This window comes from Galendromus occidentalis, unplaced genomic scaffold (genome assembly GCF_000255335.2).
Source record: "Galendromus occidentalis unplaced genomic scaffold, Mocc_1.1 scf7180000077501, whole genome shotgun sequence".
NCBI classification, from domain to species: Eukaryota; Metazoa; Arthropoda; class Arachnida; order Mesostigmata; family Phytoseiidae; genus Galendromus; species Galendromus occidentalis.
Window position 1 is genome coordinate 1,237,288 of NW_003805489.1, and position 26,311 is coordinate 1,263,598.

The 26,311-nt window shown below is 52.5% G+C and overlaps 1 protein-coding gene across 1 annotated transcript; it reads left to right on the plus strand.

Annotated features, from left to right (window-relative positions):
• The first annotated feature begins 5,048 nt into the window (after positions 1 to 5,048).
• On the plus strand, positions 5,049 to 25,919 carry LOC100901176 (ecdysone receptor-like). The gene is made up of 5 exons (XM_003746797.1): positions 5,049 to 5,589; positions 23,724 to 24,051; positions 24,167 to 24,509; positions 24,663 to 25,143; positions 25,547 to 25,919. The coding sequence occupies exons 1-5, from the start codon at positions 5,049 to 5,051 to the stop codon at positions 25,795 to 25,797; spliced, it is 1,944 nt and encodes a 647-aa protein (XP_003746845.1). The 3' UTR covers positions 25,798 to 25,919.
• Positions 25,920 to 26,311: the final 392 nt, after the last annotated feature.

Sequence of the window (26,311 nt, forward strand, 5' to 3'; positions counted from 1 at the left end):
GTGGTCCCTTATTGACGAAATACGAGTGCATATTCTGCAACCCCTGCTTGAGGACCATTCTCGGTCATCTGATCTTTCCGATCGATGCCAGGCGGACGATTTCGTTCCTCTCAGGATCGGCTGTCTTCTCGTGAGAGGTTCGCCTTCGGGTCTCTGGCGAACCAGACGAACCCTAGCCTCGGCTCCGAGCCCACATCCGGATATGGGAGTATCTTTTTCTCCGTGGGACTCACGATAAACATGGAAATAGAGGAGGCGGTCTCGCACTGTTCCAGGTCAGACGATTCAGAGTCGCTAGGACCGCCTGGGAGTTCAGACCTACGACTCGCTCAACACATGTGATATATTCCCTCATGGGAACCATGAAACGCTAGCTGAACTCCTCCAAGTTCCCTCATTCTATCGTTGCTGCATTGAGCATCCGGTCGTCTTCCGCGTCTCTCGAGATGTCGCTCTCGCGTTCTAATATACAGGTCAACTGAGTGCCCGCAACGAGTTGAGCGTTGGAGCGCGTCGCGGCAAAGCGCTAGCGACCGAGCGAGCGAGCGAACGACCAACCTTGGTCTTGTTGTGAGCATGACCCCGTTTCGGGCATCCGCAACTGTTTATCTTCATTGAGATGACCGACCGACCGACCATCTCTATGGATACACGGCTTGATGATATGATTGGTGGACAGATAGTCAAATGGACGGATTTGGAGGAGCCTAAGATAAGGCACGGCGGAAATTCGTGGCGTTGTTGAAGGTCTTCCTTTAGGTGAAAGCCGCAACGTGTCCCGAAGCGGTCAACGAGGATGCCGTGGAGGTTCATCCCACGGAGACTGTTGCGCTTACTGTTGATAGCAATTTTTAGACGGTTGCTGATGTTTCATCTGGTCAGTCAATTTTTCCATCTTTGAGCCTCTTAACCCCCTCTGTGCCCCAGCTAAAAATAGCTCATCAACTAGACCGGCTAGCTGGAGTCGCAAGGCCGAACAAAGAGCGTTTCAATCCATCCCGCTCGATGGTTTGACTTGACTTATGGGCCTGGAGGCTGGAGCACTTGATCGAAGCGGTCTCGCAGGTTTCAACAATGCAAGCTTGACTACCAAAAACCGACGTGCGCTCAAATCAGGGGGTTGTTCGAGCAAGCTAGTTTAGTCATGCCTCTCAGTACTGAATTTCCATTTAGAATGATCATGTTGACCCTCTGACAGAGAAGTGACTGAACGATGATGACTCGAAACTGAGGAACGGTGTCCCAGTGACCCGGCTCTCGATGAGCTGAAATTTTCCTCGCTCAACCCCTGCAAGTGATGATGCCGTGCATCTCTCCGATCGCTAAAGTTTTCTGGCCTTACCGCCTTTTTTTCTGGAGTACCCCTTCGGCTTCCCTATCAACTGCATTTTGCAGATTCCCTCACAGCGGTGCAGCTGGATACATAAAGATATCCATCGACGCTGACATGTCGAGGAATCGTTCGTTAGAGCTCCATTGGGATCGATAGAATTCCGAGAGATCTCCCCCTGTCGTGTGAAAGGATACTTCGAGCTAAGCTCATAGATGAAGTTCCACAGCTTGTCGGGACCACTTCTGATCCCCCTGAGCGGCTTCGTCGCTCATTTGTTGCCTGTAGGTATCTGAACCTTCCGGAGGGAAATCGATGTGGATAAGTATCTGGTTTAGAATTATTGTTCATGTTTTTCAGCGGAAGAGATATCTCGATTGCATTCCGGCTCCCGCGATCACTGTCGCGAGACACGTGACTCAGTTTCGCATTGGGCGAGAAGTTGAGACTCGTACATATTCTTTTTGCTTTCGGAATAGCGACAGCCGCGGAAAAAAATCGCTGTTGTGTTTGAACAGACTCGAGGCGGGTGCACTCTTTCGCGGCTCGACAAACCGTTCCAAGTTCCGACTTTCCGTCAGGGATTGACGGCCACAACGACATCGACACACATAGAGGAGATCAACGCAGAGTGAATGATTCTTACCATGAGGTCAAGGACGACCCGTTTCGAGCACACGCAGCGGCCAACAACCTTTTCGGTCGGTAGCGATGACGGCGGCGGCCGACGATGCTGCTGCTGCTGCGATCGAAGCTAGTTACCGTCGGTAAGCGCCGGGGTTTCCGAGAGATCGCTGGCAATGCCGCTTTCTTTGATTAATGGCCAGCAGACAGAACTCTCAACCCGTAGCGCTCGGGAGGAAACAGATTCGGCCTTCCATGGTATCGGAAAGTCGCCTGATGCAAAGCCGACTTTAGACGTTTGGACGGACGGCAAAACCCTGACTCGGAACTTTGAAATTACCGTGTCCTTTGGAGTACCCAACTATGGAAAAGCGGGAACGCCAGGCAAATAAATCGCCCTATTCCCCTGCATTACTCAAGAATTCGACAACGATGAACTCGCGAGTGACACAGCATCAGCGAACCGATATGAATGATGCGGGAGCTCTTCGAGAGGGGTTATTTACTCTGAGATTGGATAAATGCGATGACGAAATCAGGTCATGGATCCTCCTCATCAACAAAGTCCCAGACGATCGTTCTTATCCTGTGGACGGAGAGTATTTTCCTCTGAGCACGGCCAAGGAAGCTTGTGCGAGGCGTCCCTGGAAGCAGAAAATGCATCGGATACGCGTCGGTACCAAGATTCGAAGAAGGTGTCGAGTGGTGAGAGCTCAGCAGTTTGCTAGAGTGGCCGATGAGGATGGAAAGAACCGTTTCAGCGAGTCGCTTGTATTTACAGCTGAATTAATGTCTCGATCCGAGTGGCTCTCGACGCATGAACATCATTCTGAAGTTCGGGAATGTTTTAAGCTGGAATTTAGCTCGAAATATTGGAGCTCTGAGTCTCATTACCTCATTAGATTCAAATACTCTCCCTTTCCTGCGTTCTCTTGGAGTCGCACGGATTTCATCGCCTTGGCCGTTGGCAGGGTCCCGAATCGGCTTGACGTCTCCAGGACCTGAAGATCGAAAATCGAGAACTCTCCTCTCCTTCCGATAAGGACTCGTCCGATCTGCCGAAATCAACGCTTTTTTCCGGCTCGTCACATCACTCGGAAATATTGAACCGGAACGAATTGAGTGGAAATCGCGTCTGTTTCTCCTCGTTCATCACTCCAGTCTTTCTCATAACAGCCCCTCTGAGGATGGGGCATTTTCTTACGTTCGGTGTAGGCCGAGAGCTTCCTGTGCCGACAGATATTTCCATCGTAAAACAAATAATATCCCAACCTTTTATTTGTTTATCTCATGTACCTATTTCCCATCAATCTCTCCTCCGAAACTAATGCCAGAGACAGGCTTGGGAGAGCGGACTCGCCATCAGAAAATTATAAAACAGAATCGACAGCCAACACAGAAACGGTCAAGACCGTAATGTCGTTTCGGTGGAATGAGTATTGAAATCTATGAGAAGAAATGACGTCATGCAACACTGCGCGAAACAAGACACTGCCGCGACCGACAACCACCTGCCGGGGCAAATCCCTGTCCGGTCCTTGACGCATTACGGGTGAGCCTCTTCCAGTCCGTCGCTGTTTTTCACTCGAGTTTGTTGTTTTCCTCAGTCTGTATCAACGATCCGTATTTCTGTCGGACGTGGTGCTAATACATAATCCTCCGACCGGCGAAGCATCGGTGAGAATATGCAAATAAAGTTGAGACCGTCGCCTACGATGATGTAATTCACATTGTTCGATCGAGTTCAACAGTTTGTTGTGTCTAAGCAGCGGACAAACACAGCGGGAGTCAGTCAGTCGGTCCGTCTGGCCGCGAGTCGAACAGTATATCGTCCGGCAGTCACCTGTTCCAGCGAGAAAGGGTCGAACGATCCAGACACGGGTAGGAAATGAAGATCCCCGTTCAACTTTCTTTCTTCCGCTCTACCCGATCCAAGAGTGGACCCGGCGTACTTCGTCGGAACCTAAAGAGAAAGGAAGGGCATCGGCAGCAATGTGTGTCGTGAAAAACGGTCCAGACGCCGCTGTCCGACGGTCGAGCCGAGCAGCGGGCGAACCGAATGAGAAAAAAAGAACATTCTGTGTTGTCTGAGTTTGCGTACCAGAAACAGAACTTATTTGATTCTTCTTTCTGTTTTCAGCGGCCGGCTTCCACTGATGGCGCTGCGGTCGAGCTGGCCTTGAAGCTGAGCGAGGGTCTGATGTTCCATCGCGCGCGGTGAGAGAATCAACCTTGAACCGAGTCAGTCACTCTTACGGGCCTGCCGTGGAAGGTTGTATCCGCGTTACCCGCTAAAAACATCGATTCAGGCATCGTGCTCTATTGCGCCGGTGAGCGTCTTACAGCTTCCGTCGTCATTGTCGCATCATCGAGGCAAGCCCGGCCCGAGAGCAGCGTTACAGTCGGTGTTCTGTGCTCGACCTATGAGCAGCAACTACAAGGGATTAAGTACAGTGTTTGCGGATCGAGAGCTCACAGATCGAGACAGGACAACGCTCGCGGTGTCGAGAGAAACCTCAGCGGCTCAGCAACTTACTTTCCGCAGGGAAGAAATAAAGTGTGAGTGTTTGTGCGCGCTCCACAAGTGAATCGACAAACTGACGTCGTCGGGAGCTGGGTCGGGACTGGGATAGCCGACTTGCCGATGGACTCTTTTATGCCACTGTGGCTGCCGAATCGTTCGTCCAGTATCGAAAACAATCGGAGAGGAGAAGAGACAGTGGACAGTGCTCTTCGGCGTCGTTGTCAAGTGGACGCCGACTTAAGAGTTCCGAGTGTCAAAAGTGAAACAAATAGCCTGGTTAACTTTTCATCATCCTCGACGCGGCCGCCGTTGCCGTCGTCGCCGCCGCCGCCACGATCGTCCGGTAAAACCCCCGTCGCCTGTGCGAAAGCCTCATCAGCCGCAAGCGTTATCAGGAGCAGGGCGAGTCTATACGGAGTCGAGCTCACACTACGATCGCAGCAACAGCGTAATTGGGAGAAGAATCCGACAAGTGCAGAGAATCTCATTCAGAACGGCGAATCTCGTCAAGCCGTCCGAGCTGTCATCGCGTCAAGCTGTCGCCGCGACAGCCCCAAAACCGCTGGCGGTATGAACCCCCAGATCAACCCACAGTACTTCGTTGACGAAGCGGAGTCGCTCGCGAATCCCGCAGAGTTCACTTGCGGCAAGCGGCCGGCGCTCGTGATAACCTCCAATCGGAAACGAGCCGCGGTCGAGGTCCCCGTGGTGTCTTGGTCGTCGTCGACGTCCTCGGCGATCCGGGACCTGTCGGCAGCGTCGCCGCTGGCGATCACTGGGAGCATCTCCAACACCTGTAGCGACACTAGCAAGCATCAGACAGGTGGTACGGTTCCTACATCTGCTATTTCGCAGAATCAACAGGCTGGGCATACCGGAGTCTCACCCGTGCCGTCGTTAAGTTGCTCAGATATCGGCGAGATGGATCTCGACTTTTGGGACGTTGAAGCGAAGCTCGACTCGAACGGGATCGCTCATCCGCAACAGCAGCAGAACCCGACGACAGTTTTGGTTAATCACATAAGCAACCCCAACAACTCACAGCTACAGCAGCAATCTCAACAACTGCGGCAGGTGCAGCTGCAGCAGCAGCAGCAACTTTACGTTCAAGGTGAGCTCCCTGCCCTTCCAGAGCAATAGATGTAGGTAGCTTTCAGGGGTCTCGCTGTTTCCCGTCTCATAGCAGAGGAAATTAGTAGCTCTTTAGTCCGTTCATTGAATGCCAACATTTAGGTATACATAGACCTAATGGGGCTGGGTTTCAAATCCAATTACCTACGTCATCGCTGTCATTGACACTCTGAATGTCTCGCGGGGATTAATGATCTCATATGTCTTGCGAACGATAATTATCAATTAAGGACTAACGAACTGGATGGATAAGAGCTATCTGGAAACCAACCTGTCAGGATAGTTCTGGGAAAAGCGGACAGCATCGCTTCTCGTATGGCTCGCTTAGGTTTCATTCGTAGTTCTTCTCCCTCAATCGTGGGTCGCAACGGCACCGATTTTCTTCCTGGAGCGGAAATAAAGGAGGATAATGAATGAAAGGAGTTGTGTTTGCTCGACGGATCGAGAGTCACCGCAGATCCTCTCAGCAAGGCAAGCGACAGCGTGTCCTGCCAACAGCTGTGCTCGGATGAGCAGCTGTATGCAGAGTTCATGTACTCTTCCGCCATCGGCGTCCGGATCGAGAGACGCACCGCAGAATCCAAGATTCTACGGCTAATCTGTGTTATTGTCGGAGGCGTATTGGCTGGCATTGAACTTTCGGTAGGTTGGAGGGACTCTCATGAACGCTAGCGAGAGACCGATGGATTATTATGCAACTCGAAATAAATTTCGGCCTCGCTCTCCCGTGGTCTCACGTTGGTGGGCATCTTATCGAACGGTTGGAGTTCACCGCCTATCCATCTCCTATTTTTTCACGTTGGATAATCTTGTCAGAGTCGAAAATTGGTCGGCAATGAGTCACTTACGTACACGGAGAGAACGAAAATTCTCAGAGCGTTGCGCCGAGCCCAGCGATGACGGCTGTCGAGCAAAATCGACTCGATCACGATGTCTTTTCTTTCTTCACACCGATTAAATCGCTCCGACGGGTCTGCTTAGATTCCGGCTCGCCATCCGATTCGTTACTCTTGACTGGAAAGGTCCATAGCTTCGGGCAGACCGGAGAAATTCTTGAGAGTTCGCTCTCTACACGAAGCTGACGCCACCGCCGCCGGATCGGCGAGGACGGTAAGGCCGACAACAATAACTACTACTTCAACGACGATGGTGGTTGAACGTTCTCGGTCGAAGCGATTATTTATTGTGATTCCGAAAAGTGTACCGACAACAGAACGACCAGATTCCATTTATACAACGCAGACAAACCGACAGCGGGCCGTCTTAGCGCCGCCGGCTCACAACTAGTTTAGCTCACTTTCTCCGCAACGTAAATCGTCGCCCGAGAACCCGAATGCATTCACGCCGAAGCGGAAACAATGTTTCCCTGTCTGTACGATATTATACACACGCCGGATCGCCGTCGTAATAATTCTCGAGCAAGCCGAACGGCGCTGGTAGCTTCGTCTTCGGGCTCGCTTCCAAGGACCAGGCGCTTGATCGATGATCGATCGGCCTACAATCCTTTCGCTTGTTAGTCAGTCCGTCAGTTCGGTGATTGGAGCGCCGTGGTGATTGAAAGCGAGCCCAATAAACACCCGTGTCTCTTTCCTCACCCACGAGAATCCTTCGACCACTCGCGGCGGAGTGCGATGTTCGCGCCGTCCTCGCCGGACTCGTTCCTCGAACGCCATGTAGCGCGGGGTGAGGGCGATTCTCTGTGGCTCAATCGGATCTCGAGCCTCGGAGTTATTTGTTGCGGACTTTATTTGAAAACAAAGCTCTGACTCGTCGAATCCGAACGCAGTTTCTGAATACAAGGAGCTCGGCCGGCCGACCGGCCAGCGGGCGTGAATATGGATCGCGACGCGATGTCCGAAACCCCAGAGTACGAAGTTGTGCAGCGCGGAATTCATAGCAAGAGGTCTAGACTCGTCCTCCGTCGAAAGTAGCCGGGCAATATGGAGCGCATGTTGATGATGGCCGTCGCATCATCATCCTCCTGGTTTGAGCCGCGAGTAAACAATTTGTTTATGCGATGCCCACCGATTCACCTACCGGTGGAGCCTGAACCGCTCCGTGAGCACACCTGTTCACGAACTAGACAGACGTTCTGATCTCCTCATCTGCAGTCACCGGCTTCGGCCACATGATTCAATGAACACCGTCATTATCCACTCGACTCGATTTACGGTCCGACGTCGATGAGGAAAGCAATCAACATTCATCTCGGATTGTGAAAAACTGAAAATATTGGTTTTATATCGCGGCTTGCGAGTTTTCGCATGTTTCTTCTTTTCGGACTTTTGTATCCTTCGCGTTCCGATCGAAGGAACGGAGTATGCCGCGATGTTCCAAGGATATGAATGTGACTCATCTTTGCGCTACAATCCATTCTCCCCGGGCTCGTTTGAAGGAGTCCAACAAATCACAGATTGTCTCCTGGGACGTCCATCGATCTCATCTTGAGCCGCTAGCTGTAGTATTTTCGGCCATCGGTCATCATGCTGTTTTGACGTTGTTGTTGTTCTTCGCAAGACGTATGGTCCCAACGCTGAGGAATTTTCCCCTATGCCTTCGCGTCTCTCGGTTCGATGTCTCCAGCGCCGGGCTGGTGGGATTGTTCGACGCAAGCGCATCAGACGTGCAGAGATGGTAGCGCAACGTAGTCTGTTTATCTTTGTTTAGGTAATCCATATATATGCATATGCAGACATACAAACATGTATATATGCTTGTGTGTGTGAGTGCGTCCACCTGCGCAGCGACGGATTTATTGGCGAGTTGTCTGCAAACATCAAGACTTCGTCACTTTCCGTCGACATCGTAGAGAGAATGATCGGCGATGACGTCGACGACGAAAGCTCGAGAAGCGTACGGCAGTCCCCGGCGGACACCGTCGCTCCCTTGAGCCCCCCCCCCCTGACATATCGGGTTTCTTCGACAACTTCTTGCATTGTTCCGTTCTGAAACCATTTATTTCGGGACGGCTGAGTGAGAGGATGTTCTCTCGCATCGAGGCTGGGGAAGAAAAAACTAAGAAAAACGGGAGGAGCTCGAGAGCAAGCTCCGAATTCGGCTCACGTTGTGGGCCGGCTCACGCATACGACACCATCCAATTTCACGCCATCCTCCACCTCGTTCCCGTTTTCCGTCGTCCGCAGTCTGTCCCGATCTCCGTCATCCGAAGCTTTTGAAATACACGTGTGAGACTTGCATTATGGGAGCCGGAACCTGGCAATGAGACTATGGCGATCTCGGGAGAACCGGTAGAAAAGATGATCGGAGCCCGGCCGATCGATGAATCCGCTGAGCTCGATAAGAGCCGCGGTCTCTGATGGAACGTTTATTATCGTCCCAATCGGATAAGACCGGTGTACTATTTTTTTTTCATCTGACTCCTCGGTGCACAGAAGCGGAAGGTGCCCGCTCTCTCCGAAGAGCTCGATCGACAGTGTTCTATAGCGGGACGTCACCCTCGCTCTGGAACCGAGCCTTCGGAGCGTAGGACCGCGCACGATAGATCGCTCTGAGAAGGAGAGATCCGATATTTACGACGAGGAGAGAGATGCTCAGGTGACGAGAGGGTGAAAGATCTCGTGACGTACGGAAGCTATCATTTTCTAATCCGACCGAATCTGTCGGGACTCGAAGCGTGACTTTCTGAATGATGAGCGGCGACGACCCGGTGCGTGAACCCAACAACCCGTACATTGATACCGTGTTGCACGTCTTGGCATCTTGTCACCCTTCCGCAAACAGAATCACACGACGCAGCGAAGCTTCTGACTGAGTCCCGCGATGTGACCGATGTTGCCATAGTCTCGGTGTTGGAATTCAGTGACGCTCCATATGCAAAGTTAGCTTGAAAATCTCCTATTGGAGGTGGGAACGATGTTGTTCGTTCGGGGAGACTACGGACAGCATGACAGTCAGTCAGCCGAGATCTCACCAGGCTGCTCCCTTTCGTGCTATTTCGCGATGTAGCCGTATCGAAATACAATCGGATCGTTCTTCCTCCCGGAGATTTCTCTCTCGATTACCCGCGAATTCCCTCACGCATAGCAGTGACATTGTTCGGTGCTGGCTCTGAGCCGAACTAAAAATAGACACCGATCGCATGCTCTACAGTATATAGTAACAGATTGTGGACGCGAAACAGTCGGTGACAGGCTGAGAATGTTCGAACGGGCGACGGGACATCATGTTCACGCACATACATGCATATATATGTTTTGCGAAAAATCGTGAATCACCATTCAACTTCCATCGATCGGGAAATCGATCGAGCTCTTGCTCCTTCGGGAAGTACGCAATCAAGATCTCGTTTCACTGAGATTGAACCAATCGACTGATGACCACCGCATATAGCTCGCTCGGGACGCAATTTTGTTTTGGACAGCACCGTATTCCCCGCTTGCCACTCTCTTCCCCCTAACGTGCTCTTGACCGTTTCTCTCTCCTGCCGCTATTGTTACTCCGACTCTATTCGTTTAGCTGACATGAGTGACCGTTGACAATCGTCCTCTGGTCTCTGGCTGGCTTGTTTCTCCCGTATGCTGCCGATGCCAGTCGTTCGCAGATCACTCACTCGTTCGTTGGTTCCGCGGCGGTCGTAACAGTTCTTGTTGTTGTTGTCGTCTTCGCCGAACACGAGCAGACCCTCGAGACGGAGTGACTCGTGTCTAGAAACTCGGCTGACCCAAGATCAACAAACGAACTTTCGTTTCACCGAGAGAAATAGCCAACACGTGATTATCGTGTTTCTCTCTCGATGGTTTCCCTTTCGTCCCCGCAGTCGACTGACCGAGTGTGTTTGAAATCTTGGTGAAACTATCTGGTTTGAAATGGAGAAATCAGGCGCGGTTTCCCTTTTTGACGATCGGTCGGATGATTGATCGATCGAAGGCAGAGCTCACTCTCCGTCGTTCGGTCCGAGTCAGAAGGACGCGGGTGGCAAATTTACCGGCATACGGAGATTTCCACACATCATGCTCTATATAAACGTCTTAGACATTTCCGGAGAGATTCTCGCTCCAAGAGTTCAGAGTGAAATCCCCGGAGGCTCAAATTCACCGATTCTGGTCAATTGATCCGCGACGCTTTTGCCTCCGGGGACGCGTATGGGGCGCCGAAATTCCGTGTCGAATTCCAAACCGTCGCTCATCACCGAATTCGCCGATCATCCGCATGCGACGGAGAAGCGATACCCTCACAGACGAATCATTCAAGTAGTTCTCTCTCGGCTTGAATTCGATCCCCCCTGTTCAAATCGGTGCGACATCGATCCCGCTGTTGACCTGATCGGTCCCTCCATCCTCCATCCTCCAGGATGCGGATAACTACTCGGCATGTTTTTAAAACATGAGAAAGCGATCGGATCGAATTGCTCTTGGTTGGACCTTCCCCGTTGAACTTGATTTCTTTTGCGAAAAAATAATTCAACATTTTTTATTCAGACGATGAATTCAGCGTTCAGCGAAGCCGCCACTCGGGAATATCGTCCACGTTATTGCCGATGGTGATCATAGCGATGATCAGTCGTTCCTCTCCATATCGTAGTCATCGTCGTCCCGTTGGCCCAAATTCTATCTACGGGGCTGCCGCCGCCGCTGTTGTTGTTGTTGTTGTCGACGACGACGACTTTCGCATTGGTGGCAGCGATAGCCGGCCGCCGCATTGCCCAGTCGTTCAGTCAGTCAGTCAGTCACTCGGCGAACGCTTCAGAAGATCTCCAGTCGAGGGAAGGCCTTGATCTTCCTTCCCCTCCTCAGCCGGTTGAACGGGCAACTCTGGCTGACTGACTGACTACAGCCGCTCGCTTTGCTGAATCGCTGGTTCGCTCGCCGCCTGTTTGTTGCCTCTCTGACTGACTGACTGCTCGCTTGCTCGACTGGCTGGCTGGATGGCCCTTCGGTTGGTCGGCTGCTGGGCTGGTCGGCTGGCTGGATGGCTGCTTGGTGAAGCCGACAACCGACCCTGAACCAAAACTCTTCCAGAGCGCATGCGCGCAATACGTCATCCTGCACCGAGAAACACGGCCCACCAAAGATGCACCAGCGTCGAGGCAAGCGGCGACCAGAAGCAGCAGCAGCAGCCGCAAGCGACCAGACATCCAAGAGCGGACCAACGAGCGAGCGAGCCATCACAGAAACAGAAGCATTGCCAACAGCACGCGCTAGCACACCCGCCCGCCCGCTTACCATCCATCCAGTCAGTGAGCCAGCCAGCCAGCTCGTTTTGCATCTAGAGCATTAGGCCAGAGCTGAAAAACTAACCGACGAGCCATTCGAAGCCAGTAGGCCACCCAGCCGGACGACGAACGATTCAATTAGGAGCACTCGGAGCGGCGATCGCACCCCAGACCGCCGCCGGGTTTTCCCAGTCCGGAAATTCCGAATCGGATCGCTTCCCATCAAGAGGGAAAATCGAGGGTTCCAGCTCTCGGTGGGTGGATCGTCCCGCACAGGAGATTAATGGTCGGAAATTGGTAGATCGGATCTGCTTGCATGCTCAAGTTCAAAGTCGAGCGTGGAATCGCGTCTGGAATTATGTCACCAAGCGTGCCGTAAGCCAAACCTAAAGCCATCCTTGGCTAATCTCGGCGCCAATCGTAAGGGACAAATCCCGCATGACTCTGTAGCCAGACGGACGGCCGAAGTGTCGACGCTCGAAAATAGAGGCGACCGACGGGGATAGAAAAAAAAAATACTGTGCAATCCGAACGCCCCTCATCCCTCTAATATGGTTCAGTGATCGAATCAGGCAAAACACGGCAGGTGGCGGAATCTATTAGGTCGAAATCCTGAGCGGAGGAGATGCGATCCAGTTCGGGCCCGCGAGCAGGGAGTGAAAGGGCAGGGTTAGTGATTTAACAGTTGGGAACAACAACAGCCTTGTAAGCGGCTTAGGCGCCGTTCTGGGAGACAGACGCAGCAGTGGACAGACACGGACCAATCGGACGCTAACAGCCAAAACAGTTGGATTGGGAACGCTGGCCGGCGGGCCGGCCGCCAGCTGGAGACGGCGAGCGCGCGAGCGAGCGAGAGAAAGATATCTAAGCTCTGTCCGGATAAGTGGGGATAGCGGCTTTCGCAGCAGCAGCAGCGGCGGCAGCACAATTAACGAACTCTCAGAAGATCAACCAACTACGGCATCGACGGTAGCGCGTCGGTGGACGGAATCGAGTCCTTCTTGAAGTTTGCGAAGTAGCAAGTTCGTTTTTGAACTCTCATCTCGCTGTCCCGCCTGCCTGACATTCGTGACGCGACGAATTTTTCTACGTGACGATAATTGCGCATTGAATTCGCTGCTGGTTAGAGAGCCGAACACGTGTCGAAAGCGGGACCTCGCGGACCTTCGGCTCGAATAGGGGACCTCTCCGGGATACAGAAGCTTCCGTCGGCCGCGTTGCGGCAACGAAATACGCCGGAACGTCACGCTAAACCTTGAGGACCCGAGACGGGTGCGGGTAGACCGGCCTCGTAGACGTACCCGCAGGCTGGCCGACAGACCCGTGTCCGGAACTGTTGCCTGAGCTTCAGGCAGAGCTTCATTAAAAGGGAATTCCAATCGCAGTCGCTCCGATGCTTTCTACCGAATAGGTTCCAAAACTGCGCGAAACGAAGAATTAAGAGCTCATTTCCTGTCCGATCCACAGCGATTCGGAAGCGACGCGAGCCTCCTGCGTCTCGTCGTGAGCGAGACGGGATGAGAAACTGAGGAAGATGGTCCCGCGATCACTTAATGAATTCCGACTGCAAACACTCGACAACATTCGGGAGCCGTAAATGAACTTCGTCCTGCGCGTCTTCGGTCGATCGTATGAAATTCTACCAGCTCGTCTACCGGTTTTCGGGATCCCCAACGAGTCTACCAGTGTCCCTTCCCTGCGAATGTCTCGCCAGACTTTCTCTGATTTTCGAGACTCATATGAAGAGACCGGATGTTGCACACGCAGAATTCGCAGCCAATAAGCTCCGGGGGAATTGCTGGTTCCAGTGCGCTCGCCCCCGTCCAGTCAGTGGGAGCGTGGATTTTCCGACGACGTGACCCGACGTCTTCACAGGCCCGAAAGATATGGGTCTGGGCATGGTGGAAGTTCTGGGCTCAACCTCGAGCAGCAGTTGCAAAACTCCACGGGCTCCAAAGCCACTTCAACGCCTGTCTTGTCCTTAACCTGTCGCTACAGCGCGTCAGCCGGTTGGAAGCGTCGGCTGGAAGGCTGAGAGCCTGCCTCCATGATTCCATCGTCAAGTATCGGTGAGGTGTGGACCTTCAGTGGGTCACTCCAATCGGTTTGCTCAATCAGATATTTTCAAATCGGAGCGCTTCAGCGCGACCGGCCGATGATTACGCGGCCATCGATGGAAGCGGAAGAATGTTTGGGACTACTGTTCAATTAGCGTCGTGGATAACGTTCGCTTGAGCAGCGGTCGCCAGATGACAAGCCATCCAGATGACAGGGTTAGATTGAGCTGCTTGCCGCCGAGGGTTCCGTTCCGCGGATATTGTTCCAGCGTTGTTCCAGAGCTTTTCCATCAACACGCTTGCTGTACGGGACGGCTGGTGGTCCCACTATCGCGATGACGATCGGTTTGGTTTTTTCCTCTCTGGCTGAGATCTCTACGACGGGCACTTCGCTCGGTATCGATTAGAGGTCTCACGAGAGCGACCGCTCGCTGCGAAACATGCGGCGTGACCTGAGTCTAACGTGGAGCACGAAACTCAAACAAATATGTTCGACTGTTGAGAAAAGTCAAGAATTTCGACCGATAAAAAAATCTGAGCTGTCAAACAGTAAAATCGTCGTTTTGGGGGCCTGCGCGGGCGCCATCGACGAGGAGGGCGAGAAGTTGATTTCCATTGAGTTCGCTCTTCTCACGCGAGAGGAACTTGGACCCGAGCTGGCGAAGAACAGTCTTGCTTCCGACGAATCGATATCGGGACATCACGTCGTTTTCCCGCTGTGTGGTCTCCGACGTCGAAACGCTGACAACAAGCGTGGCCGATCGGAAACGGCTCGAAGGTGCTCTGACTTGGGAACTCCCGAGCGGGAGAGTCTTCCCGGAGTAGATCCCGAGCAGTGAATGGCCTATGAAACTCCTCGCAGTTGACGGATCGAACGATTGACCGACTAGTCGATGGGACAGTCAATCGATCTACCACTCGATCACTCAGCCAGTCGGTCAAAGCCTTATGAAATTCCGGAGTATTTTTTCTCTGCGTGGAACAGCTTCTGCGATGGCGTACATCTGCCGTACGGCGGATTGCCGAGTCCCAATAAGCGCCGAGGAGTCATCGAGCAGCAACGGCGGTGGCGGCACCACGCCGGCAGCCACAACTACCACGGCAACCACCACCATTGGCGCCGGCACCACAACTACTGGCACGTCGAGCGGCCTTGGGGTCGTTGGCCTTCCAAGGACGCAACAAACGCACTCAGATCGCTCACTCACGCGCTTGGTCAACTAGGAGAGCGCGCACTCTCCTTTTTATCCTCGCATTCTCTCCCGAGAGCCCTCTGCAGCGCACTCGCTCACGTGCCACATCGGAACACGACTTGGTAAAAATCGGCCGTCGCTCCGGTTTTATAAATTCAAGCACGACATCTAGTTCAGACTCAGTTCGGATGATCGCGAGAGCCCACCCCTTTCGGCGTTCCGGCTCACTCAGAATAGACCTGCTAAGAGGGCAACAGATCGACGACGATATTTCGCGCCCTGCCTTCTCGACGTGCTCTACATGTGCGCTGCTCGTATGCGGCGCCACCGACGGTGGTCAGACGTTTGTATGCCGGCAACGACTAAAATACCGAAAACGAATGAGAGACAATGAGAAATTTAGAGAAGGGAGAGTTGACCATCACATCGACTCAACGGCGAGCGTAGGCGCGTAAATAGCCCACTACGAGTGGGAGTTGTACGGACATACACTGCGGCTGGGAACTCTCCGTGAACCGCTCATCGACTCGGAGAGAAACACTCTACGAGCGAGCGAAATCAGCACCGAACGGGCGGGTGCTGACATTCCGTCGATTAGATTCGCGGACTTAGGTTGACGCGCGTGGAGCACGCCATTTTTATAGTTGGCTTCCGAGCAGGGTTACAATGTAGCCGCTGCCGGAGTTTTTGGCACTGGACCATGGGACGTGCCGTACCGGGGACCAAAAACAACAAACCGCGAAACGACGCGTCGAAGAGACCGGATACCGACGTCGACTGGGAGTCGAAGCTCGATGATGTATCGATCCGGTCATCCTTCAGTGATGGAACAAAAACGTGAAACCCCGAATGCAATCCCGATCCTGGGAGAGAGTTCGCAGTACCGGGATACAGGAAAGCGCTCCACTAGACGAGTTGCGAAGACGTTTCGGAGATCAAGGTCGGCGGTGAGGTGGTGAAGTGATGAGCCGATCACTTTTCACCGAATCATCAATACACATCGATATATCCAAGCCTACATGCCCAGGAAATCCGAGGAAAGCTTCCGGATCGAGTATTCATTGGGAGACTCCCGAGGACCGAGAGCGTATTCGTACCACTCCATGATCTTGAGTTGATCGATGTACGTGCGCTTCTGTGATGGGGAAGAAGCCTCGTGGGAATCGCTCGAACTCGATTGCGAGATCGCCGGATTAATGAATAAATAAATCACAGAACGGCCGATAAACACGATCAGTAGTACACTGATCGATGCAAGTCATGAGAAATGAGATCAGCGGGATGACAGCCGTCAACATCGGCGGCCCTTTGCTCGCCGCGCTGGTCTTCTTGCAAACCCGATCACAGAGGTGACGGCCGACGACGGCGACAGACAGTGCGCTCGTCAGCAGTGGATCCGCTGCGATGACGAAAGATCGCTGGGAGGATGCCACCTACGGTCGTAAGTTTGCTATTAATCGCTGCGATGAGAGCATCGCACAGGCCGCCGCGCCATCGCTTGCACACTTACACCGTCACCATCCCGTAGTCCATGATTTCGCGCGGAGATGCCACGTCTCCCGGCAACCAGGCGAGAAGCCACCTGATATCGACTCTGATTAAAAAAACACCTTGATTCCGCGCACGACCGCGGCGGCGCGATTAAAATATCCCTTACCTTGCCTCGGTTTTTGTTCTAAAAGTGTGCACCGCTCCGACGAATCCATCGAGCGCCTGAGCATGAGCACCGCGTGAGTTCGGTCGGAAATTTCCGACCGGTTGGCTTCTCTGAAGCGGTCAATGGGGAAGCTTTGACAAGGTCCCACCGAACGCGACGGCAGCTGCCGCCTCCTGTATCGATCCGAATCCCATACGATAGTCGGAAGATTGTGGAACTCGTGAGTAGGTACCTCGACACGAATTCCAAATCAAAAGTTTCGACCCGTATCATGATCCCAAATCAAAGCGCAAAAGTTTGTTTGACTTCGCTCACATGCGGATCGAGCGCGAGTGCATAATTTCTTCACACCATCTCGCGCATCACACGCTATACGTCACCTCACTCGGAGTGGAATGTTAGTTCGACGGCGTGAATTGCACGTTCAGAGCCAGATTAGCTGATTCGGACGGGACTATAATGTACATGCAGCACGAAAGAGAAGTTCGGAAAGTCGACAGGCTCGATTACGAAGTCAAAGCATCGCTCGATCTTCCCATGTCGCATGCTTATCACCGTCGATTCGGGCTGAGCGCGCGTCGTTCAAAACAGCATCAACAAGGTCGCGATGCTTCCGGATTCCGAATGGGCAATATCGAAATCCGATCTAGAAGCGGACGAAATTCCAGCCAGAGACTCAGAGTGCTTTCGCCGCATTCTAGTAGAGCTCTACATTTCGTGGGAGTGAAACCCGAAGTGCGAGATCGTGACCCAGAATTGCGGTGACCGCCAGACTCACTCTCGCCCTAGTCGTCTCGGCCTTACTTCTTATCCTGTCGTACACTCAGTCAGTGCGGCTGCTGTCTCGATGTAGTCGGCGTCTCGCAGACTTCCTGACTGGGTTGAGGGGCCCCTGAGAGGTCGAGTTCCCACACTCTCAGAGTATGGCTCGGACTTCTGCCCGTCGGACTTTCTTATGCTCTAACGACGATGCATATGTTTGACATCTGAGACCCACCCAGGCCAACATAGCCCAAGCTAGAGAAATGTCAGGAAACGCATCGCCGGCCCGCCGACTCACTGGGAGGGCCGACAAAGTTCGCTTAGGTCAGAAAACGAGAAAACGTTTTCGAGCTTCGGGACTTCCAAGATGCCCCTCCGTATGTATTCCGACGAATCTGTCCTCCGAAATGAGCATATCTGCTTGATATCGACAGGATGCTGCGTATATCAGTGAGTCTGATGTATTCGCCTCTTGTCGATCTCTTTGACAGGGGCGACGAGAGACATCACCAAGTATTCGCGCCTAGATTACAGATGTCTCCCTCGTCCGACGCGAGGAATGCATATGCAGCAGAGGCGATCATATAGAGTCGTCGTCGTCATCATCGACGACGAAACCAATGAACATGAGTGAGCCTGGTGCGCGAGCTCGCTCGTAGAGGAGAAGACAGCGCTCCATTGGCTCATGGGGAGCAAAACGAGGAAACAGAGGGCGGCGGCCCATATCGCTAATGTACAAGTCGTAGCAGTAGTCCGCCAGACGGACCGGCGCGCGGGCGACCTAACGCAGTTAGTACGCGATGCACTTACGAGACAAAGGCCACGAGTCTGGATCGTTCAGACTCCCTCAATCTCCCCGCGTTCATCCCGTCTGCCAACTCTCTGCTTGTCTGCTTCTGGTTTGGCTCAAGAGACCGACTGGGCCAAACTAACATTTTTTTTCCGAAGAACTACGCTAACACTGCGCTCGGGAGGCTCTCTGGAAAACATGCATTCGGGCAGCGGGAGCAACAGTTATTGGACAGAGGGAACAGGGGGAGAGAGCCGGATGAGCGGTCGACAGGGAAGAGAGACTCACAAAACAAATGATACATTCAACGTCGGTGTCTCTACTCACGGAATTCGGATCGCGTGGGACTCGCTCCTACACCGCTCGCCTTCGTCCTGGATCTCAGCGGTCCGGAGACTCGGAGGCGAAGGATTCGGATGACCTGATCGGACGGACTACGCGTTTCCTTGACCCAGCAGCGGTGCGCTCGTTTCGACTCACCTCAGTCCTGCTTAGGTCGGCGGAAAAAGTCGACGAAGGAAGCCATAGCGAGGAAGCCTCTGCGTCCTGACAAACAGTCTTTCCTGCTGCGCGGAACTGCGAAAAGAGTGGAGCTTCTATTTACTGTTCCTCGCTAGTGAAGCACGTCGGGTCACGCAGAATGCGCTACAATGGCGCGCTGATGCCGATGAGGACAAAACAGGACGGTGGATGTGATCCATCGCTGTCTTTTGAGCAAGTCTGCCTCTTATCCGGAATATATTGGGCATTTAACGATTTTATTATTTATGCCAACGCCCATTCCATCAGCTGCTGCTCCGGCCGTCGTATTTGCTAGGTTTGCCGGCGTTTTCGAAAACACTACGTGAAAGGTTTCGGTCTACAATGAGTTTCGGAAGATACTCGAGTCCATCTACGGCGGCAATACAGAAGTGACTCGAAAGCAGCTCCGCGATGGGAACGGAATTAAGGGAAACATCGAGAACGAGAGACGCTATCTTTTTAATATACAGTCGATGGAATTCCTCCTGGATATCTTCTCTTTTTTCTTCTCTCACGGAGTCAGTCCTGCGGAGCTGCGACGAACCGATCGAGTGTCCTCTGGCTTCAGCAGAGTCCCGGCAATCATCCATCGACTGGTAGGCTATCGCTTCTCCAATAAGCTGCCCCGATCCTGATAGCTGACTTCGTGACCGATTAATCCAGTGTACTCCGACCCCACAGATAATCTCGATCAATGATCTGGTCTTCCGGCCTAGATCTTCTCATTTGCCCGCTGTCGTAATTTCCTTCATGGCGGAGACAGAGTCTGCTGCATGAACGGTAACTCTAGTCGACTCTGAATATCTGAAATGCCTGAATGAAATTTTCTACATCGCTCGTGAGCTTCAATGGAGAGACTCTCTCGTAAGCCGCGAACGCGGTCGTCTGGCCGACTGTCCGAGGTCTGAGATCGGTTTTTGCTTTTTTGTGCATACGCTCGGTATCCGACCTGTCATTGTTCAAATTTCTTGAGTGGGGAACTGGGAGAGCAAGAAGGAGGCCACGCTGTTCATCACCCCTACACACTGGATCTGGTTGGGGCGCACCTGGCACACCGTTCCGTCTGTCTGCGCTTGTTCGCTCACTCGCTCACTCCATCGTTCGCCCGGCAGGCAGGCTCGTCGGCGACCTACCGCTCTGTTCTCGCTCCTTTCAGAGCCGAGCGAGCAGTTCCTTGTGACCTTAACCTTCGCATTTTCTCTTCGCCGAATGGCGGTCACCGCTCGAACGATCCAGACAGCGTTCATGTCTCCTCGCTTAGGGCCTATGGAGAGCCCTGTCATGCTGATAACGGCTCCTGTTTTTTTTTCGATTTTCCTCCCAGCTCGTCTCCACTCTATCCTCGACCAAAAATTTTCGTGGCTCAGCCCGTTGCTTCTTCACATTGTTGTGCCATATTTCCCTTAGCCTATCTGGGGTTTTCGAAAGCAGAACAGGTTCTGTTTGTGTTTAATCTGCGTGAAAAACCACTCATTCAGCTTCTTGGCGCTTTGTTCGTTCCTTCTGCATTATTTCTATTTTTTCGCTCTTCCTCCTATTTTACTCATCCCGCCGAGGCACTTGATCTCGTTTGACCTGCGGCTGTTTCCTAAATGCCAATTTTCCACAACTACACTGAGCTCTACAACCGGAACTGCTTGGCGTCTGCGATGTTCTGAAGAAACCGCGCTTACATAAAAGGTTATGACAGCCGAACTCTGTATATTTTACATAAATTGTTCCATAACCTGAGAAGTAGAATCGAAAATGGGCGGAGATGCTCACGGTAGTTCGACCAGTCAGGGGAAAACCGCGGTTCGAATGGAGAGGCGAAAAAACAATTTTCCATAGAGACGGCGCCCATTCATCCCCACAATTTCTGGAATGCCGCTCGGGAGACGAACTGGATTGGAATCTGACGTTTCCACGTCGCCGCTGTCGCTGGTGACTTGGCGTTTCCAGTCTTGGGTGGAACTTCGCTCATCGAGGATCAGTCACTGAACGATTCATGTGTTTTTTTTCTGTCTCACTCAGTCGTTCTTTCTGCGAGAGTACCCCGTCACGCGAGCCGTGGTAGTCGGCCAGCAGGTACATATCTGATTTCTGTAATTGTGCGCGAAGAGTACTGAAGTCTCCCCGAACTCTACTTCTCCATTCAAACGACCCGTCGCTCGTTAGAGGTATCTGGGAGCTGGTAATTCCAATGAAGTCGGGAACATTCATGTTTACCGAGGCTTTTTTTGCGCGTCCACAACTGCCGGTGACAACGGCTAGTCCATACATCCCCGATATGACCAAGTCGGAGGCGAAAACGCGAGGGAGCACCTATTCGCGGAGCTGCTTGATTCCTGTGCGCGTGAAAGTGGCAAAAAAGCTGGAACTTCGACCGATCTGTCCTCTCAAGGAGCGTCGTTTGTCTGGTCAGTCTCAGTTAGAATCGCTGGCGCGATCGAGAAGTGTCATTCCCACCGCAAGGGAAGAAGTCTCAAGTCTCTCAATAGATCAACTACAGACGGCATCGCAGCGTCCGCACACGGGCCCTGTCGATTTCCCGAAATGCCTCTGGCTGGTTCGCTTGGTTGGTTGGTTGCTTGGCTGGTTGGTCGGCCGCTTGCTTTCTCTCCCGAAGTAATGTCACCGACGAAGCGCTCGGAGAACCGAAAGAGTTTCCAAAGCGGAACAACCGATGCTTTCTCGTCCGACGGCACAATTCTTCTGCCTTCTCGATCTTCGTCGTCTTTACCGTCGTATGCCGCTGCTGCTAGTGGCTGTCGGAGCTGCAGCGTTCTTCTGAAGCCGCCTCCGAATTTTCAAAGTGTTTTTCTTCGGCTCTGAAGGCCAGAAACTTCGTCTTCGCAAAACAGAAGACATGACTCGGGCTGCTTTGCCGCCGCTATCGCCGCCGTCGTCGTCGTTGCCGTTGCTGTGTGCCAGCCTGCCGGCTGCCCGACTGCCATTCGGGATGGCAAGTTGGCTCGCTATCGAACTGACTCCTCGCTTGCCGGTTTCTCTACCTGCCCGCTGAAGAGAACGCTGCTGAAGAAGAAAAAGCCCACAGAAGTTTTGGCGTGGGGCCCCGTTGTTATGGTTACGTCGGTTTGGTTGGCGAGACTACTACACTGCTGCGGCTGTTGCTGCTTGACGTTGAACACCACGGGGGCGTCTTCCGCGTCTCGACATGCGGTGGCGGCTCACCCAACCACGACGACTACAATACTAGAAACGGCATCATGATCCGTGCTCTCAGTGATCGCTGGCGCTTGAACGATGCCATACTGAAACATCTGCGAATCCGTCATGCAGCGTCGCAGCATTCAGGGGAAAATCTCTACGGAGACTCGATACTAAGGCCCCTCTTTGAGGTGGGGGGCGGGGGTTGGCACAATCCTAATTTCCCATCGCCGACATGTATGCCATTTCGAAGTCGTGCCATGGCGTCGCCGAGACCCGCAGTACCTTCACCGAATCCATCATCCGGTCGCAGCTCTATCCCTCAGGAGAAAACCGTGGATGCAATTGATTCGTCGATTATCACATGCGTCATCGAAATCGGGATCGCAACCACCGTTTCCTAAATGCAGATGTTTGTCCGTAGATACTTCTCGAATCGGTCGATTCTAGTCGAGTCGAATGGATGCTCAGAATATGACGATTCGTGGAGATGATCGGAGCTCTTTTCTCGATTGGGTTTTCGCGCGAATTAACTTGCTTTGTGGCTCAAAAATACGTGGGAGAACATGAGAACGATATCGCCGCTCAGTTGAGAGCTCAAATGGGACACTATTGTTGGCACGAGTCATCCTGCACGTGATTGAGAGCGTGGACGCCTCGTCCAGGCTCGGTGTTTGTATACATTGATGATGCCGTGTTGGCACTCACACAATAGAAAAAGCGCTCATAACTCTCGCGTACCCCCGAAACACTGCAGAGTCTGTTACGCGTGAACTGTACGCGCAACAAATCAGGAACCTGACGATCACTCAGGCACGATGTCGATTGAGAATAAGATATTATATTGACGTAACTTTCGCCGTCGGAATCCGCACACAAGAATGGAATGTTTCTGAAATCGAGCTGCTGCTGCTGCAGCCACTGCTTTTGTTGATAGTTTCAGAAACTCGAGAAGAAATCCAACCAAACAGAACGTCTCTAACAGGCAGCTCCGTGTTGGTAGTTACACCTCCCGTCCTTGAGACGAGAAAAAAAGCTGTCTGAGTTGTTTGAGTTTCGGAATAACACTCGCATCTCGCGGTAGCGTTGCCGGCGCCACATAAACAACTGAGATTCGTAGAAAATTATTATCCAACATCATCGTGGAGCGCTTGGAGATTTTTCGGAGGAATGTTTTTGCGGTACGCTCCGCATACGCGACTCCGCGCTAAAAATGCGAGGATGTCGATAGAGTGTTTGTATTCCAGCTCGCCGTCAATTACTTTCATGTTTCCTTGTTCCTAAACATCAAGGGCGTTTCATCAAAGGTTCTCGTCGTTCTGGACGAGTATTCATGAGATCGTTCTCGCAGATTCCGAATAAACGATTGCTATCCCCCCGCGAATTTTTACCGGATTGAATTGAGTAGTATTCGTGACGATTCCTTATCGGGAATAATCTGCGCTGGTCTGAGTCAGCGTGTTGGCTGGAAGGGAGTGCTGGTGCATCGCACTGTTCGATCGTTCTTTTCCATCTCGCGGATGCTTTTCGGCTTATCCTCCGGTGTCGTAGGACTTAACAGCGGCAGCAAATACGGGCGGGAACAAGAGCGGTTTGTCATTCTTTCCAAATGGATTGGCGCATCATGAGCGCAAGTACCGAGTGCTCTTCGAATTGGACTATTGCTCTTCTTCTATGATAATTGACTCGACTCGATCTCTGAGCCTAATTCTCGTGGAACTGCTCCCTCAGTACTTTGGCAGAAAACGGCGGCTCGAACTTCTGACCGGCGAATCTATCGCAGCCATTAAAGAGAGGCTCTGCTATTTCAGGGAAGGACAGCGTTTCGCCCCCAGCACCCCAGACCTCATTTCACCAGACCGGCTACTTCCCAGCGCTGCCGGGGGAGCTTTCGCCTAGGAATATGGTGATTCAAGGCATGCAACCGGCACAACCCCATCACCAGATCACGGCGAACTCGCCCGATGCCAACAACAACAACAGCAATACGGGAAGCATCGGAAGCAATGGGAGCGGCGGAAATTGTCAGGAGTTCGCGAAACCCAAGAAAGGTCCGCTACCTCGACAGCAGGAGGAACTTTGCCTCGTGTGCGGAGATCGCGCTTCAGGATACCATTACAACGCCTTGACCTGCGAAGGGTGAGCGATCGACCTTCCCCGAGAAGAATTATTAGCCGAGTAGAGGATGAAAGGAATTCATATCGGAACGGAGCTTATCTGTGCGCCTTCGCGTCACGCCTTCTCCTTCTTGCAGGTGCAAAGGCTTCTTCCGAAGATCGATTACGAAAAACCAGACGTACACGTGCAAATACGGCGATGTCTGCGAAATCGATATGTACATGCGGCGCAAATGCCAACAGTGCCGACTGCGCAAGTGCCTTCGGGTCGGTATGAGACCCGAATGCGTCGTCCCGGAATCTCAGAATGTCATGAAGAGGCACAGCAAAAAACGGCCTGATGAAGCAAAAGATTCGCCTCCGCTGCCCATTGAAAGCAGCACCATCCACAGTAACACCGGTGGTACCACCATCATTAATAACAACCACAGCAGAGACGAGAAGCCGAATCTCATGGCTCTGAATCGTATGATGAGGAAGGTAAGTCAAAAGTAATGAATGAAATGAATGCTGGACTTCTCGACTGGACAGAGTTCAACTCAAGTTCTTCACGAATCGCTGGTGGAGCTCCCGACCGACATCCGCACTGAGTGGCAGCACTGAGCCCATCTGATCGAAACTATTCCGTTCCAGACCCAGCCTCTCACCCCAGACCAGGAGTCGCTCATCAACAAGCTGGTCTACTATCAACAGGAATTCGAGAGTCCCTCACTAGAGGACTTCTCGAAGATCACCGCCTTCACCCTCGGAGACACTGACGAAGACAATCAGAAACGATTCCAGCACATCACTGAGGTGACCATTCTCACGGTGCAGCTCATCGTCGAGTTCAGCAAACGGGTACCCGGCTTCGACACACTTCAGCGCGAAGACCAGATCACATTGCTCAAAGCTTGCTCGAGCGAAATGATGATGTTGCGAGGCGCCCGAAAATACGATGTCAAAACCGATTCGATCGTTTTTGCCAACAATCAGCCCTACACGAGGGAAAACTACAGATCGGCGTCTGTCGGCGATAGCGCGGATGCGCTGTTCCCATTCTGCCGGAAAATGTGTCAACTTCGAGTGGATAATGCCGAATACGCGTTGCTCACGGCAATCGTCATCTTTTCGGGTAAGTTTGCGAAATGGAGTTCGGCTTGGGGACAGAATCGAGGAGAGTGGAGCTCCAGCGCTCTCGACGACGGCGGGACCGTCGACAGACGGCGCCTATACTGATCCCCGGCGTCTGGTACGGACCGAGGAGGGGCGATGAGGGGAAACGAACGAGGGAAAAAGATGTTCAGGAGATGATAGGCATCACGGAGTGTAGGGTTGTTCCTCGCCGCGCAGAAAATTGTATCGATACCTAAAGAGATGAGCGCGGAAAAAAATCGAGAATATCAAGAGAGTTCGGACTGAGCACATGAGCACGCAAAGAGCTATCGTAGGCAATTTCCATTGTCGGGTTATCCTCCGATTCTTCCAAATCTGATCAAGCCTGATAATTGGCTGACATTCGATGTTCCGCATTTCAGAGAGACCGAGCCTCCTGGAACCTGAGAAAGTGGAACAGATCCAGATGTTCTACACGAACACGCTGCGCATGTATTCGGAAAATCACCGGCAGAGTCAAGGAACGCCGGCACATTTCGCGAAACTACTCGCGATTCTGACGGAGCTGCGAACGCTGGGCAGCTTGAACTCTGAAATTTGCTTCAGTCTTACGGTCAAACAGAACAAGAAGCTTCCACCATTCCTCGCCGAGATCTGGGACATCCAGGCCTAGGACGTGGGACGAAGAGGTGGAAATAGCGAAAGTCAGTCGGAATTCAATGCCCAAAATACCGCGAGGGAAGAGTACCCTCCGAGGTACTCAGACCACTCGGGACCCCCGGATGAGAGATGGTCGAAAGATTCGATCCATGTACCCGGAATATACGAGCACACCATATGACCGGACATACGAGCCGGAGATGAGACCAAGTGAGACGTGTTGGAAAATACCGAGATGACATGAAAGCGCATGAGTTCGACGACCAGGAGGGTTCGTGAAAGCCTTCCGAGGCGGTGATGAGCTGTGATCCAGCGATGTTTAAAGGCTGACGGCAGAATTTGAACATTTTGTAAAAAGCGACCATCTGCAACCTAATCCGCCTCCGATTTTGTTATGGGGCGGCTATCGACGAGATGATGTTATATTTGATATACTTTTTTTTCGCTTCGTCACATCGCGTAGGGAACGGAGAAAATATGACCTATTAGAGATGAATGACTCTTCTGATCGTGTTCGTTTCCTGGCG

Bases quoted from the DNA above. Each gene is read 5' to 3' on its own strand.
- LOC100901176 (XM_003746797.1), top strand. From the start codon at position 5,049: ATGAACCCCCAGATCAACCCACAGTACTTCGTTGACGAAGCGGAGTCG. The intron at 24,510-24,662 runs GTAAGTCAAAAG...ATTCCGTTCCAG, and splicing joins TGAATCGTATGATGAGGAAG to ACCCAGCCTCTCACCCCAGA. The intron at 25,144-25,546 runs GTAAGTTTGCGA...TCCGCATTTCAG, and splicing joins GGCAATCGTCATCTTTTCGG to AGAGACCGAGCCTCCTGGAA.